The sequence below is a fragment of the Myxocyprinus asiaticus genome, chromosome 37 (genome assembly GCF_019703515.2).
Source record: "Myxocyprinus asiaticus isolate MX2 ecotype Aquarium Trade chromosome 37, UBuf_Myxa_2, whole genome shotgun sequence".
Taxonomy (NCBI): domain Eukaryota; kingdom Metazoa; phylum Chordata; class Actinopteri; order Cypriniformes; family Catostomidae; genus Myxocyprinus; species Myxocyprinus asiaticus.
In genome coordinates, this window is record NC_059380.1 from 15,676,786 (window position 1) to 15,694,651 (window position 17,866).

Genomic DNA, 17,866 nt, shown 5'->3' on the forward strand with positions numbered 1-17,866 from the left:
GAAGCAACGTGCTGTAATACAAGTTTCAAAATTGCTTAGAGAAGTACACATAGCAAGGAAGGTGAGAGACAGGTGTAGAAGAATGGATAGGATTTTTTTATTTATTTTTTTATTTTATTTTTATGAAGCAGACAGTGCATTAGTAGGGTCGGGTAAAGTGCTCACGAAAGAGCTGTGTCTTTATGTATTTTTTGAAAGAGGCTAGAGAAACAGCTGCTCGGGTGGAATTCGGCAGGTCATTCCACCAGCAGGGAACAGTCAAAGTTAAATTCCAGGAAAGTGAATTTTTGTTTCTATGAGATGGCACCACGAGGTGCCATTCACCCACAGAACATAAGCTTCTGGAGAGCACATAGACCTGAAGTAGTGAGTGTAGATAAGGGGGTGCAGAACCAGTTCTTGTTTTGTAAGCAGGGGCGGAGCTAGGGGGTGGCCAAGGGTGGACCGAAGCCTGGCCACCCCATTGGCAATTGCCATTTTGGTCATTTTTTGTCTTGGGCACAGTTTAGTTAGTCTTTCTACACCAACAACCATCATCTTTTGACCAGTCCGATGACACGAACAAGCCCCCCTCCCCTCCGACGATGTGCCACCACAGACTGATCGCTGGACCCTGCCCGGCCACCCCTGTGAAAAACTCAATATGCCTGTGTGTCAGGTAACAGGTTGATGTATACACATCATCACACATTTAACACACTTCCAAAGCCTGAAAAATGTAGCATAAAAATCAAAAACTACCATCAGACATGCAATATGTGACTTTACTGCTTAAATTATTGGTCCACATACAGCAAATAATAATACTTGACATATTCAATAGTCAAACTTAACAGCCGATTTAGATTGAACTTCCCTACTGCATTTAAAATCCTGTATTGTGATCTTGTTCGCATAAGATCATAGTTAAATCATGTTTGGCCTCAAATCTGTCACAACGGTTGCACTTTGGAAAATAAGATCAGCCTGTTTGTGATTTTGTGTGATTCGTTAAAATTTAAATCTACCAATAGCTGTTGTGGGTCAAATAGTGACGATGGTCTGTGAAATTTGAAGTTTAAGACTTTTTCAATGTCCAAAACATCCAAAACAAGCTGACTTCAAAACAAGCTATTTGTAGCTTGTTTAATACATCAATACAACTGTTATTCTTTTTTTTTTGTTTGTTTTGTTTTTTAGGTTGTACACAAAAATTGAGGAGCCCAACAAAATTCAAACTCTCCTGTTCTGCACTCACAAATGCTCTCATAATAAATATAGCTGTTTAAACAACACAATAAATCACTTATTTAGACCCTGTCTGTACCTTGATTATAACGGTCAAGGGTCATTTTAGTTTTGTCGTTTTGCTCGTTTGCAGGTTGTTTACCTATGATAAATAAAACGGGGTGACATTTAATGAATTGAAAATAATTCAAAATTGCTCACCTTTGTTCTACAGAGTGTCAGGTGATGTTTCTTTAGCACTAATTTTCGTGTGCCATCGCAAACCAAGATGAAATATACTGTAAAGCAAGTACAGTGGCATGCAAAAGTTTGGGCACCCCTGATCAAAATTTCTGTTGCTGTGAATAGCTAAGCAAGCAAAAGATGGCCTGATTTCCAAAAGGCATGAAGTTAAAGATGACACATTTTTTTAATATTTTAAGCAATTTTACTTTTTTTATTCCCATCTTTTACAGTTTAAAAAAAATAAAAATAAAAAGGAAAAGTTCCCGAAGCAAAAGTTTGGGCACCCTGCATGGTCAGTATTTATTAACACCCCCTTTGGCAGTTATCACAGCTTGTAAATGCTTTTCGTGGCCAGCTAAGGGTCTTTCAATTCTTGTTTGGGGGATTTTCACCCATTCTTCCTTGCAAAAGGCTTCCAGTTCTGTGATTCTTGGGCCGTCTTGCATGCACTGCTCTTTTGAGGTCTATCCACAGATTTTCGATGTTTAGGTCGGGGGACTGTGAGGGCCATGGCAAGACCTTCAGCTTGCGCCTCTTGAGGTCGTCCATTGTGGATTTTGAGGTGTGTTTAGGATTGTTATACTGTAGTAGAAGCCATCCTTTTTTCATCTTCAGCTTTTTACAGATGGTGTGATGTTTGCTTCCAGAATTTGCCGGTATTTAATTTAATCCATTCTTCCTTCTACCAGTGAAATGTTCCGCATGCCGCTAGCTGCAACACAAGCCCAAAGCATGATCGATCCAACCCTGTGCTTAACAGTTGGTGAGGTGTTCTTTTCATGAAATTCTGCACCCTTTTTTCTCCAAGCATACCTTTGCTCATTGTGGCCAAAAAGTTAGATTTTAACTTCATCAGTTCATAGGACTTGTTTCCAGAATGCATCAGGCTTGTTTAGATGTTCATTTGCAAACTTCTGACGCTGAATTTTGTGGCGAGGACGCAGGAAAGGTTTTCTTCTCATGAGTCTTCCATGAAGGTCATATTTGTGCAGGTGTCGCTGCACAGTAGAACAGTGTACCACTACTGCAGAGTCTGCTAAATCTGCAGTCAAATTGCAGTCAAACAGGGGTTTTGATTTGCCTTTCTAGCAATCCTACGAACAGTTCTCTCTGAAAGTTTTCTTGGTCTTCCAGACCTTAACTTGACCGCCACCGTTCCTGTTAACTACCATTTCTTAATTACATTACAAACTGAGGAAACGGCTACCTGAAAACGCTTTGCTATCTTCTTATAGGATTCTCCTGCTTTGTGGGCATCAATTATTTACATTTTCAGAGTGCTAGGCAGCTGCTTAGAGGAGCCCATGGCTGCTGATTGTTGGGACAAGGTTTGAGGAGTAAGAGTATTTGTAAAGCTTTGAAATTTGCATCACCTGGCTTTTCCAAACGATGATTGTGAACAAGCCATAGCCCTAACAAGCTAATTAAGGTCTGAGACCTTGGTAAAAGTTATCTGAGAGCTAAAATCTCTTGGGGTGCCCAAACTTTTGCATGGTGCTCCTTTCCTTTTTTTTTCACTCTAAAATTGTGCAAAACAAAAATAATACACTTATCTTGCTTAAAATGTTGAAAAGAATGTTTCATCTTTAACTTCATGCCTTTTGGAGATCAATTCATCTTCTACTCACTTAACTATTCACAGCAACAGAAATTTTGGTCAGGGGTGCCCAAACTTTTGCATGCCACTGTATCTGGATGTCAGACTATTCAAAACTTGTGCATAAGGATTGGTTGTCATTACTGATAGGACTCACTACGTCTCTGATTGGCCATTGCCATTTCATTGCTCAACGTACACGTCTGGGATTGGTTAGAAACTCATCCGCTGCAAAAACACATTCTAAATAGAAACCATTAATGCAACAGGAGTAGACTTAATCTGAATGCTGTAATCGTCAGTTTCCATGATTGCATAATCGTGAGTGCTGTAACTGTAATTGCGATTCGTTTTTCAGTTAATTGTGCAGCCTTAACATACTGCATAAATAAAGTGAAAAATTTAAAACTGAAGTCCCTCTAAACCTCATTACATTTACATATACATACATTTTACATTTATTCATTTAGCAGACGCTTTTATCCAAAGCAACTTACCAATGAGAACAATAGAAGTGATTCATCATAAGGGAGACAGTAGGAAGCAACGTGCTGTAATACAAGTTTCAAAATTGCTTAGAGAAGTACACATAGCAAGGAAGGTGAGAGACAGGTGTAGAAGAATGGATAGGATTTTTTTATTTATTTTTTTATTTTATTTTTATGAAGCAGACAGTGCATTAGTAGGGTCGGGTAAAGTGCTCACGAAAGAGCTGTGTCTTTATGTATTTTTTGAAAGAGGCTAGAGAAACAGCTGCTCGGGTGGAATTCGGCAGGTCATTCCACCAGCAGGGAACAGTCAAAGTTAAATTCCAGGAAAGTGAATTTTTGTTTCTATGAGATGGCACCACGAGGTGCCATTCACCCACAGAACATAAGCTTCTGGAGAGCACATAGACCTGAAGTAGTGAGTGTAGATAAGGGGGTGCAGAACCAGTTCTTGTTTTGTAAGCAGGGGCGGAGCTAGGGGGTGGCCAAGGGTGGACCGAAGCCTGGCCACCCCATTGGCAATTGCCATTTTGGTCATTTTTTGTCTTGGGCACAGTTTAGTTAGTCTTTCTACACCAACAACCATCATCTTTTGACCAGTCCGATGACACGAACAAGCCCCCTCCCCTCCGACGATGTGCCACCACAGACTGATCGCTGGACCCTGCCCGGCCACCCCTGTGAAAAACTCAATATGCCTGTGTGTCGGGTAACAGGTTGATGTATACACATCATCACACATTTAACACACTTCCAAAGCCTGAAAAATGTAGCATAAAAATCAAAAACTACCATCAGACATGCAATATGTGACTTTACTGCTTAAATTATTGGTCCACATACAGCAAATAATAATACTTGACATATTCAATAGTCAAACTTAACAGCCGATTTAGATTGAACTTCCTTACTGCATTTAAAATCCTGTATTGTGATCTTGTTCGCATAAGATCATAGTTAAATCATGTTTGGCCTCAAATCTGTCACAACGGTTGCACTTTGGAAAATAAGATCAGCCTGTTTGTGATTTTGTGTGATTCGTTAAAATTTAAATCTACCAATAGCTGTTGTGGGTCAAATAGTGACGATGGTCTGTGAAATTTGAAGTTTAAGACTTTTTCAATGTCCAAAACATCCAAAACAAGCTGACTTCAAAACAAGCTATTTGTAGCTTGTTTAATACATCAATACAACTGTTATTCTTTTTTTTTTTGTTTGTTTTGTTTTTTAGGTTGTACACAAAAATTGAGGAGCCCAACAAAATTCAAACTCTCCTGTTCTGCACTCACAAATGCTCTCATAATAAATATAGCTGTTTAAACAACACAATAAATCACTTATTTAGACCCTGTCTGTACCTTGATTATAACGGTCAAGGGTCATTTTAGTTTTGTCGTTTTGCTCGTTTGCAGGTTGTTTACCTATGATAAATAAAACGGGGTGACATTTAATGAATTGAAAATAATTCAAAATTGCTCACCTTTGTTCTACAGAGTGTCAGGTGATGTTTCTTTAGCACTAATTTTCGTGTGCCATCGCAAACCAAGATGAAATATACTGTAAAGCAAGTACAGTGGCATGCAAAAGTTTGGGCACCCCTGATCAAAATTTCTGTTGCTGTGAATAGCTAAGCAAGCAAAAGATGGCCTGATTTCCAAAAGGCATGAAGTTAAAGATGACACATTTTTTTAATATTTTAAGCAATTTTACTTTTTTTATTCCCATCTTTTACAGTTTAAAAAAAAATAAAAATAAAAAGGAAAAGTTCCCGAAGCAAAAGTTTGGGCACCCTGCATGGTCAGTATTTATTAACACCCCCTTTGGCAGTTATCACAGCTTGTAAATGCTTTTCGTGGCCAGCTAAGGGTCTTTCAATTCTTGTTTGGGGGATTTTCACCCATTCTTCCTTGCAAAAGGCTTCCAGTTCTGTGATTCTTGGGCCGTCTTGCATGCACTGCTCTTTTGAGGTCTATCCACAGATTTTCGATGTTTAGGTCGGGGGACTGTGAGGGCCATGGCAAGACCTTCAGCTTGCGCCTCTTGAGGTCGTCCATTGTGGATTTTGAGGTGTGTTTAGGATTGTTATACTGTAGTAGAAGCCATCCTTTTTTCATCTTCAGCTTTTTACAGATGGTGTGATGTTTGCTTCCAGAATTTGCCGGTATTTAATTTAATCCATTCTTCCTTCTACCAGTGAAATGTTCCGCATGCCGCTAGCTGCAACACAAGCCCAAAGCATGATCGATCCAACCCTGTGCTTAACAGTTGGTGAGGTGTTCTTTTCATGAAATTCTGCACCCTTTTTTCTCCAAGCATACCTTTGCTCATTGTGGCCAAAAAGTTAGATTTTAACTTCATCAGTTCATAGGACTTGTTTCCAGAATGCATCAGGCTTGTTTAGATGTTCATTTGCAAACTTCTGACGCTGAATTTTGTGGCGAGGACGCAGGAAAGGTTTTCTTCTCATGAGTCTTCCATGAAGGTCATATTTGTGCAGGTGTCGCTGCACAGTAGAACAGTGTACCACTACTGCAGAGTCTGCTAAATCTGCAGTCAAATTGCAGTCAAACAGGGGTTTTGATTTGCCTTTCTAGCAATCCTACGAACAGTTCTCTCTGAAAGTTTTCTTGGTCTTCCAGACCTTAACTTGACCGCCACCGTTCCTGTTAACTACCATTTCTTAATTACATTACAAACTGAGGAAACGGCTACCTGAAAACGCTTTGCTATCTTCTTATAGGATTCTCCTGCTTTGTGGGCATCAATTATTTACATTTTCAGAGTGCTAGGCAGCTGCTTAGAGGAGCCCATGGCTGCTGATTGTTGGGACAAGGTTTGAGGAGTAAGAGTATTTGTAAAGCTTTGAAATTTGCATCACCTGGCTTTTCCAAACGATGATTGTGAACAAGCCATAGCCCTAACAAGCTAATTAAGGTCTGAGACCTTGGTAAAAGTTATCTGAGAGCTAAAATCTCTTGGGGTGCCCAAACTTTTGCATGGTGCTCCTTTCCTTTTTTTTTCACTCTAAAATTGTGCAAAACAAAAATAATACACTTATCTTGCTTAAAATGTTGAAAAGAATGTTTCATCTTTAACTTCATGCCTTTTGGAGATCAATTCATCTTCTACTCACTTAACTATTCACAGCAACAGAAATTTTGGTCAGGGGTGCCCAAACTTTTGCATGCCACTGTATCTGGATGTCAGACTATTCAAAACTTGTGCATAAGGATTGGTTGTCATTACTGATAGGACTCACTACGTCTCTGATTGGCCATTGCCATTTCATTGCTCAACGTACACGTCTGGGATTGGTTAGAAACTCATCCGCTGCAAAAACACATTCTAAATAGAAACCATTAATGCAACAGGAGTAGACTTAATCTGAATGCTGTAATCGTCAGTTTCCATGATTGCATAATCGTGAGTGCTGTAACTGTAATTGCGATTAGTTTTTCAGTTAATTGTGCAGCCTTAACATACTGCATAAATAAAGTGAAAAATTTAAAACTGAAGTCCCTCTAAACCTCATTACATTTACATATACGTACATTTTACATTTATTCATTTAGCAGACGCTTTTATCCAAAGCAACTTACCAATGAGAACAATAGAAGTGATTCATCATAAGGGAGACAGTAGGAAGCAACGTGCTGTAATACAAGTTTCAAAATTGCTTAGAGAAGTACACATAGCAAGGAAGGTGAGAGACAGGTGTAGAAGAATGGATAGGATTTTTTTATTTATTTTTTTATTTTATTTTTATGAAGCAGACAGTGCATTAGTAGGGTCGGGTAAAGTGCTCACGAAAGAGCTGTGTCTTTATGTATTTTTTGAAAGAGGCTAGAGAAACAGCTGCTCGGGTGGAATTCGGCAGGTCATTCCACCAGCAGGGAACAGTCAAAGTTAAATTCCAGGAAAGTGAATTTTTGTTTCTATGAGATGGCACCACGAGGTGCCATTCACCCACAGAACATAAGCTTCTGGAGAGCACATAGACCTGAAGTAGTGAGTGTAGATAAGGGGGTGCAGAACCAGTTCTTGTTTTGTAAGCAGGGGCGGAGCTAGGGGGTGGCCAAGGGTGGACCGAAGCCTGGCCACCCCATTGGCAATTGCCATTTTGGTCATTTTTTGTCTTGGGCACAGTTTAGTTAGTCTTTCTACACCAACAACCATCATCTTTTGACCAGTCCGATGACACGAACAAGCCCCCTCCCCTCCGACGATGTGCCACCACAGACTGATCGCTGGACCCTGCCCGGCCACCCCTGTGAAAAACTCAATATGCCTGTGTGTCGGGTAACAGGTTGATGTATACACATCATCACACATTTAACACACTTCCAAAGCCTGAAAAATGTAGCATAAAAATCAAAAACTACCATCAGACATGCAATATGTGACTTTACTGCTTAAATTATTGGTCCACATACAGCAAATAATAATACTTGACATATTCAATAGTCAAACTTAACAGCCGATTTAGATTGAACTTCCTTACTGCATTTAAAATCCTGTATTGTGATCTTGTTCGCATAAGATCATAGTTAAATCATGTTTGGCCTCAAATCTGTCACAACGGTTGCACTTTGGAAAATAAGATCAGCCTGTTTGTGATTTTGTGTGATTCGTTAAAATTTAAATCTACCAATAGCTGTTGTGGGTCAAATAGTGACGATGGTCTGTGAAATTTGAAGTTTAAGACTTTTTCAATGTCCAAAACATCCAAAACAAGCTGACTTCAAAACAAGCTATTTGTAGCTTGTTTAATACATCAATACAACTGTTATTCTTTTTTTTTTTGTTTGTTTTGTTTTTTAGGTTGTACACAAAAATTGAGGAGCCCAACAAAATTCAAACTCTCCTGTTCTGCACTCACAAATGCTCTCATAATAAATATAGCTGTTTAAACAACACAATAAATCACTTATTTAGACCCTGTCTGTACCTTGATTATAACGGTCAAGGGTCATTTTAGTTTTGTCGTTTTGCTCGTTTGCAGGTTGTTTACCTATGATAAATAAAACGGGGTGACATTTAATGAATTGAAAATAATTCAAAATTGCTCACCTTTGTTCTACAGAGTGTCAGGTGATGTTTCTTTAGCACTAATTTTCGTGTGCCATCGCAAACCAAGATGAAATATACTGTAAAGCAAGTACAGTGGCATGCAAAAGTTTGGGCACCCCTGATCAAAATTTCTGTTGCTGTGAATAGCTAAGCAAGCAAAAGATGGCCTGATTTCCAAAAGGCATGAAGTTAAAGATGACACATTTTTTTAATATTTTAAGCAATTTTACTTTTTTTATTCCCATCTTTTACAGTTTAAAAAAAAATAAAAATAAAAAGGAAAAGTTCCCGAAGCAAAAGTTTGGGCACCCTGCATGGTCAGTATTTATTAACACCCCCTTTGGCAGTTATCACAGCTTGTAAATGCTTTTCGTGGCCAGCTAAGGGTCTTTCAATTCTTGTTTGGGGGATTTTCACCCATTCTTCCTTGCAAAAGGCTTCCAGTTCTGTGATTCTTGGGCCGTCTTGCATGCACTGCTCTTTTGAGGTCTATCCACAGATTTTCGATGTTTAGGTCGGGGGACTGTGAGGGCCATGGCAAGACCTTCAGCTTGCGCCTCTTGAGGTCGTCCATTGTGGATTTTGAGGTGTGTTTAGGATTGTTATACTGTAGTAGAAGCCATCCTTTTTTCATCTTCAGCTTTTTACAGATGGTGTGATGTTTGCTTCCAGAATTTGCCGGTATTTAATTTAATCCATTCTTCCTTCTACCAGTGAAATGTTCCGCATGCCGCTAGCTGCAACACAAGCCCAAAGCATGATCGATCCAACCCTGTGCTTAACAGTTGGTGAGGTGTTCTTTTCATGAAATTCTGCACCCTTTTTTCTCCAAGCATACCTTTGCTCATTGTGGCCAAAAAGTTAGATTTTAACTTCATCAGTTCATAGGACTTGTTTCCAGAATGCATCAGGCTTGTTTAGATGTTCATTTGCAAACTTCTGACGCTGAATTTTGTGGCGAGGACGCAGGAAAGGTTTTCTTCTCATGAGTCTTCCATGAAGGTCATATTTGTGCAGGTGTCGCTGCACAGTAGAACAGTGTACCACTACTGCAGAGTCTGCTAAATTTGCAGTCAAATTGCAGTCAAACAGGGGTTTTGATTTGCCTTTCTAGCAATCCTACGAACAGTTCTCTCTGAAAGTTTTCTTGGTCTTCCAGACCTTAACTTGACCGCCACCGTTCCTGTTAACTACCATTTCTTAATTACATTACAAACTGAGGAAACGGCTACCTGAAAACGCTTTGCTATCTTCTTATAGGATTCTCCTGCTTTGTGGGCATCAATTATTTACATTTTCAGAGTGCTAGGCAGCTGCTTAGAGGAGCCCATGGCTGCTGATTGTTGGGACAAGGTTTGAGGAGTAAGAGTATTTGTAAAGCTTTGAAATTTGCATCACCTGGCTTTTCCAAACGATGATTGTGAACAAGCCATAGCCCTAACAAGCTAATTAAGGTCTGAGACCTTGGTAAAAGTTATCTGAGAGCTAAAATCTCTTGGGGTGCCCAAACTTTTGCATGGTGCTCCTTTCCTTTTTTTTTCACTCTAAAATTGTGCAAAACAAAAATAATACACTTATCTTGCTTAAAATGTTGAAAAGAATGTTTCATCTTTAACTTCATGCCTTTTGGAGATCAATTCATCTTCTACTCACTTAACTATTCACAGCAACAGAAATTTTGGTCAGGGGTGCCCAAACTTTTGCATGCCACTGTATCTGGATGTCAGACTATTCAAAACTTGTGCATAAGGATTGGTTGTCATTACTGATAGGACTCACTACGTCTCTGATTGGCCATTGCCATTTCATTGCTCAACGTACACGTCTGGGATTGGTTAGAAACTCATCCGCTGCAAAAACACATTCTAAATAGAAACCATTAATGCAACAGGAGTAGACTTAATCTGAATGCTGTAATCGTCAGTTTCCATGATTGCATAATCGTGAGTGCTGTAACTGTAATTGCGATTAGTTTTTCAGTTAATTGTGCAGCCTTAACATACTGCATAAATAAAGTGAAAAATTTAAAACTGAAGTCCCTCTAAACCTCATTACATTTACATATACGTACATTTTACATTTATTCATTTAGCAGACGCTTTTATCCAAAGCAACTTACCAATGAGAACAATAGAAGTGATTCATCATAAGGGAGACAGTAGGAAGCAACGTGCTGTAATACAAGTTTCAAAATTGCTTAGAGAAGTACACATAGCAAGGAAGGTGAGAGACAGGTGTAGAAGAATGGATAGGATTTTTTTATTTATTTTTTTATTTTATTTTTATGAAGCAGACAGTGCATTAGTAGGGTTGGGTAAAGTGCTCACGAAAGAGCTGTGTCTTTATGTATTTTTTGAAAGAGGCTAGAGAAACAGCTGCTCGGGTGGAATTCGGCAGGTCATTCCACCAGCAGGGAACAGTCAAAGTTAAATTCCAGGAAAGTGAATTTTTGTTTCTATGAGATGGCACCACGAGGTGCCATTCACCCACAGAACATAAGCTTCTGGAGAGCACATAGACCTGAAGTAGTGAGTGTAGATAAGGGGGTGCAGAACCAGTTCTTGTTTTGTAAGCAGGGGCGGAGCTAGGGGGTGGCCAAGGGTGGACCGAAGCCTGGCCACCCCATTGGCAATTGCCATTTTGGTCATTTTTTGTCTTGGGCACAGTTTAGTTAGTCTTTCTACACCAACAACCATCATCTTTTGACCAGTCCGATGACACGAACAAGCCCCCCTCCCCTCCGACGATGTGCCACCACAGACTGATCGCTGGACCCTGCCCGGCCACCCCTGTGAAAAACTCCTGGCTCTGCCCCTGTCTGTAAGCAAGCATCAACACCTTGAAATTAATGTGAGCAACCACTGGCAGCCAGTGCAGTTTGATGAAGAGAGGCGTGACATGCACTCTCTTGGGCTCGTTGAACACCAATCGCGCTGCCACATTCTGGATCAATTGCAGAGGTTTGATTGTACATGAAGGAAAACCCACCAGAAGAGCATTGCAGTAGTCCAGTCTGGATAAAACAAGACCCTAGACAAGGAGTTATGTATCATGTTCAGATAGGAAGGGTCTGATCTTCCTAATGTTGTACAAAGCAAATCTGCATGATCAGGCAGTCCTTCCAATGTGGTCAGTGAAGTTCAACTGATCTTCGAACACAACACCAAGGTCATGAAATCCTGATGTCTTTCAAAAAGTAATTCATACAACTTGAGCACTACATTCCAAATCTTCTGAAGCCAAAGTCATTATTCACTAAAAATTTTTGATCTTTGCCACAAATATGGTGCCATTAGACACATCAGTTTGGACATCAAATGTCATTGGTTCTAGTGTGACTCCTGACCAAACATTATCTTAAAGAAATAGTTCACCCAAAAATGAAAATTTGCTGATAATTTACTCACCCTCAGGCCATCCAAGATATATCTGAGTTTCTTTCTTCATCAAAACATAATTTAAGACTTATAGGATTTCATTTCAGGCCTCTTTCTCTAAACAATGCAAGTGAATGTACTCCATTTTTTGACGGTCCAAAATGCATATTTAGGGTGTATCAAAATAATCCACACGACTCCAGTCAACAAATAAAGTTCTGCTGAATGCAAACGATTGATTATTTTGAGAAACAAAACAATACTTATATGCTTTTTAACTACAAATGCTCGCTTCTGTACATCTCTGTGATGTGCGCTTATGAGAGGGATGACGTAAGCTCGTTGGTAAGGTCACATGGAGGAGGAGTCATGAAGCGCGTCATTGTTTACATAGTTTTTTTTTAGTTTGTTTTATTTGGAAATTATTTTTTATTTTATTTCATATTGTTTTGAAATTGTTTTGGACTGTTTTGGTTTGTGAACGGCGCTTGGTCTGTGTTCTGTGCAAGTTCTTATTGTAAACAATGACGAGCTTCCTGCCTCCTCCTCCATGTGACGCGTGACCTTACCAACGAGCTTACGTCATCCCTCTCATGAGCGCACATCACAGAGATGTACGGAAGTGAACATTTGTAGCTAAAAAGTATATAAGTATTGTTTTGTTTCTCAAACTAATCAATCATTTGGGTTCAGAAGAACTTTATTTGTCGACTGGAGGTGAGTGGATTATTTTAATGCACCCTAAATATGCATTTTGGACTGTCAAAAAAATGGAGGACATTCACTTGCATTGTTTAGAGGAGGAGGCCTGAAATGAAATCCTAAAAGTCTTAAATTCTGTTTTGATGAAGAAAGAAACTCAGACACATCTTGGATGGCCTGAGGGTGAGTAAATTATCAACAAATCTTCATTTTTGTGTGAACTATTCCTTTAATATTTGGCCTGTACATCACACAAATCTATTGTATGGATTTAGAGGACATGGTCCCCATTATTGTTTTTTTTTTTTTTTTTTTTTTATTATATGGAAGAGAGTGGCCAATACATTCTTCTTTTGTGTTCAGCGGAAGCAAGAGAGTCATACAGGTTTGGAATGACACAAGGCTTATTAAATGATGCCATAATTTAAGGTGAAATACTGTATACCTTTAAAACAGAAAAGTCTTCCTCTCATTTGATTTCCCTCATTGTCTATTTCTTTTTTGATGCAGAAATAAATAGGTCACCATCTTCCACCTGGCCCACATAGTACAACCATCCTTTCTGTTCCATGTGCTGACCGAGAGGTGTAACAGGTGCAAGAGGAAATTAGGTAAATTTAGGTATCTGCTAGCCTTTGTAAACCTAAGGTGCTCAGAGCTTTGCTAATCAATGGCCAAGGAACAACCGATCTAAGGACAGATAACAAAGGACGTCCCACCAGGTTTTAGATACCAGGATGAAGCATTGCTTTTCTCTTTGCCTTTGAAATTCAAAAGATCATGTTTCAAAAGGAAGCGGTGAACAAAAGGGATGTGATATGTGTGGTAAATGAAGGATGATGTGCTTTTTGAGCAGTGTGTCAGATAGCATTGCAGCAGAAGGCAAGGGCAAGGCTGGGTCATTACATCCCCACACCCGGCTGTACTTCAGAAGTCTGTCCTTTATCATTCAGACTACAAATACAAAAAAGATATGGCTGGATAACCCCAAATACTGTATACGTTTTCTCCTGGAAGGCAAGGGGGCAGTGTGTCCTCAATAATTTTTGGATAAGAAAGTACAAAAATATGAGCAAAAATAGTGTGTAAAGTAGACATTTTTCTTAAGTATGCTGTCCAACACTACAAGCACATAAAGGCATCCTTGTGTCCTCATTGAGATTTCAAAGATGTGGCATGAATCTGAGGGGTAATAGTAAAAAACAGACGAAAAGTGAGAGGAATCAGCGCTGTGATTGGCTGATTTCCCTGTCAATGTAATAATGAGGTGGGTAGGAACACACTACATTTACTCCATTACATTTACAGTAACGTTTTGGAGAAAAAATAAATACTTTTAGAGTAGGTTTAAAAGTGGGTGATTTTTACTCTCACTCAAATAAATTGTGAATGAAAAAAAAATTACTTTTACTTCGTTACAATGGACGGCATTCCTGTCGTTACATTACTGGGTTTAATTTTAATTAATTCATAATTTATTGAGAGATTTCTGAATGAGACTTTTACGACAGCAGAATTTCACATAGCTGCACGTGCTGTCACAGACTGTCACTCAAGCCGAGTCATCACTGCAGCAGCATTAAGCTATATAAACAAAGTGAAACACTTTCTTCACTCTGCACAGTGAAAAAAATAATAGTTTCGTCATGCAACACCATTTTACACCAAGTCAAGCAGATATTTCAAGATTAAAATTGCAGCTCCAACTGCAGCACACCAAGGTAAGTTGTGGCTCTAATGATAACGCAGGCTTTTCTGTGACATGGTGATGGTGATTTTCAGGGTGATTCTGTAAATATGGGCTCTTATGACATCAGTTTTTAAGTGTAAATATTTAAATCTGCAGCAATATATCAGTGTACTTTGTCCCGAGTCCCGCAAGCAGTATTTACGCATTTACCTCGCGCCCTCACGGGGGTACTGGAAACTATTGCAGCTACTTCGGGCTGATTAAGTGTATAAATCCATGTAAACATCCACGTTAAGTGTAAATGCCTTTTGCTCTGCCGAATGTGTAATTGACAACTGGAGCGCGAACAGACAGCATTTCTGCGCATGGTGCCCTACACAGGCTACATACTCTGCGTTTAGGGAGCGGCGGTACTGCTGTACAGAACTAGTGATCTAAATTCTTGTCGCTGTTCTTTTCTGCATATTGTGGCCTGCATGTGTGCAGGTTTAATGATTCTTCACGTTATTACTTTTAACGAGCAATTTTATCAAAATCCGTCAGACAGATATCCGTCAGATAAAGTGGCGGACCGCATCAAATCATCCACTGTATTACATTAAATAAAGAAATTACATCGTACCGGGAGACTCTGAGAAGTGGTAGTACGCGAGAAAAACTGCCAGTACTCTGTTGACTAAATTAGAGAAGTGCAGGTACTGTGTACTAATGACCCGCCCACTTCAAGCACTGCACACTATTGTCCACCTTTGAGATTAAGAGGGCTGAATTAATGAGCTACCTGAATAGAATGCAAGTGTGAGTGAGAGAGGTGATAAAGAATAGCTTATTGTACAACACAATCCCACCCACACATTTGCATGCCAACACATGTTGGAGTAATCACACACATATCCACACTGGGACACACATACACATGAAATCAAGTACTCACAAGCACAAACTGTAAAATTATACATACTTCAACACACACACAAACACACTTTCACATGCTGGAATGTTCCTTTTTTTATTCCATTTAATTACAGCAGCAGAAAGTTTATTTGACCCTGCTTGATATATTTCAAAATATGGCCGATAGATAAATATAGAAACAAAAAAAAAACTATTTAAACTAAACCAGTAGCATTTAAATTGTCCATAATAATGTAATGCTTTAAAGAGTACAGTAATCCAGGCCACAAAGATGGCAGTAGCTTTTTTTTAAAAGACCACATGCAGTTATTACTATTCTGAACTATGCTGTATATATATATATATATATATATATATATATATATATATATATATATATATATATATAAACATTAACTGACCACATTAAAATGCAAAGTGACAAGCCTAAAACCTAGACCTCCCCTTCCTTTTAAGTAACCAATGTGTTAAACTATGCGTGAATACAACTTTCTCCAACACCATCAGCCTCCGATCCTTCAGCAGCAGCAAAAGAGTTACTGAAATACAGCTGGTCTCCAGATTCTTGTGCTGTACCATCTCACCTAGTGAACATTACCTAAGAAAACCCAAGAGCCTCCTTTGCCAAAGCCATTGGAAACAGACGGTTCTCTGCGTGAGTCTAACAGACCAGAAGCCTGTTGCACCTGCACAACTCCCCATTCAAACAGTGAAGTGAGCTAACCAAGCTCTGCGCTCATTACAAAGATAAAAGGGGTGGCAATATAAACATTTACCTTGCAGGGCTGGGTTTGAATGGAATCCCTGTGTGTCCACCATTGCAAGAACACTCTCTCTCTTCCCCTCTCTCTCTCGCTCGCTTACTCTCTCCCCCTGTGAGGCGGTTGACAGGAGAATTGGTTATCTAATAGGTTCCCATGTAGCTCTGTCTCCCTCTCTCAAGTGTGGCTCTAAGGAGGATTTCCACTCATGTTGACAAATCAGCATAAGCTGCTTCCTGGCTCACCTGTACTCATCCGACCTGTTCTGCACCTCCTCCACCCAGCTGTGCCGCAAGCACCTGCTGAAACTGGACACACCAGCTCGATAACTTACTCCGTTGCATTGTAAAACAGTTACTTAATGCAAAATATTATTCAGGACACACCTGGGAAATACTTGCTGGGACACTAAAAGATCCAGCCTCTTTATTGTTACAGTTTTTAGACTGTTTGTGTAGTAATTGCAACTTCTTAAATGGTGATATTAAGGGGAGAAGACAAGAAAACAGCAATAAACCTAGAGCTTCTTTTCCCCTAAGGGGAATATAAACCTTATTCAGACTTTATCTTTGCCTTGTAAGCAGATATGACAATGAAGCCAATGAGGAGTGGAACTTCCACAGAATGGCCCAATGGCATGAATCATCGATGTTCTTCTTTGTTTAGTCCTCAAATGTACTTTCATAAATGCAAGGATAAAACAGCACAGATGATGACAAATGGTTTGGAGAGAACAATTATAATCAGATATTAGAAAACAATCTTTTTTGTTTTTTCAATGCGAACTTGTAAATGTATAACACTGTGTCCTGACCAGACTCGACGCCGCAAAACATGTTAAAGGCTATCTTTTCCAAGTTATTCAGAGTTTTTGCCCAAACCAGCTAGGCTACTGATGTTTTGTTTGAAATAATAAGACTGCTTAATTAATGTGGTGCACTTTCTTTCACTGAAAAAGACAAACAACACGCAGCTGTTTATCAAGCCTGTAATTTGAATATATCTGTAGCCAAAAACAGATACAAACAACGTGAAGGCCCAAATACTGTAGCTCAACTACACAACATGTTATTTCCTGGGAAGCAAGAGCATTTTTAACAAATTAAGTCAGTATACACCATATACAGTGTGTTACACATTAATGTATATGCTGTTATTTTTTCGTGGAACACAATTTTTTATTTATTTTTTTAAATCTTGCCATACAATGACATTTCATAATGACCATGTCTGTCAAGTACAAAGGAGGACAAAAACATGAAAAAGCACCAATAAAGAATCATAAAAGCAGTTAATATGATTCATTAGCAATACTCCAAGTCTTCTAAAGCCATATGAATGCTTTGAGTGAGGAATAGACCAAATTTAAGTAATTACTCACTGATAATATTGCCCTCTACCAAAGCTCACATGAAGCCTGTGATTGCTTCCAAATTTAAGAAATGGTGCAGCATGTTAATAGTCTCATTTTAATAACGCCAATGCAGCATTTTTTAATCTGGATGCTTAAACAGGACTTGGCATAGATGAAGATTATAAACTAAATGATTATAAAACTTAAAGGATTAGTTCACCCAAAAATGAAAATTATTTCATCATTTACTCACCCTCATGCCATCCCAGATGTGTGACTTTCTTCTGCTGAAAACAAACTGAAAATTGTAGAAGAATATTTCAGCTCTGTAGGTCCACACAATGTAAGTGAATGGGTGCCAAAAATGTGAAGCTTCAAAATGCACATAAACACAGCATAAAAGTAATCTATAAAACTCCAGTGGTTTAATCCATCTTCTGAGGCGATATGATAGGTGTGG

The 17,866-nt window shown here is 39.1% G+C and overlaps 1 protein-coding gene across 1 annotated transcript in view; it reads right to left on the bottom strand.

The window, feature by feature from the left end:
- The window catches only part of LOC127428061 (inactive N-acetylated-alpha-linked acidic dipeptidase-like protein 2), a 475,761-nt gene extending 459,602 nt beyond the window's left edge, over nucleotides 1–16,159 (bottom strand). The window contains exon 1 of the mRNA XM_051676110.1: nucleotides 16,068–16,159. Within this exon, the coding sequence (XP_051532070.1) occupies nucleotides 16,068–16,110 (43 nt within the window). The 5' untranslated portion in view covers nucleotides 16,111–16,159. The remainder of the gene's footprint in view (nucleotides 1–16,067) is intronic.
- Between the last annotated feature and the right edge of the window lie 1,707 nt (nucleotides 16,160–17,866).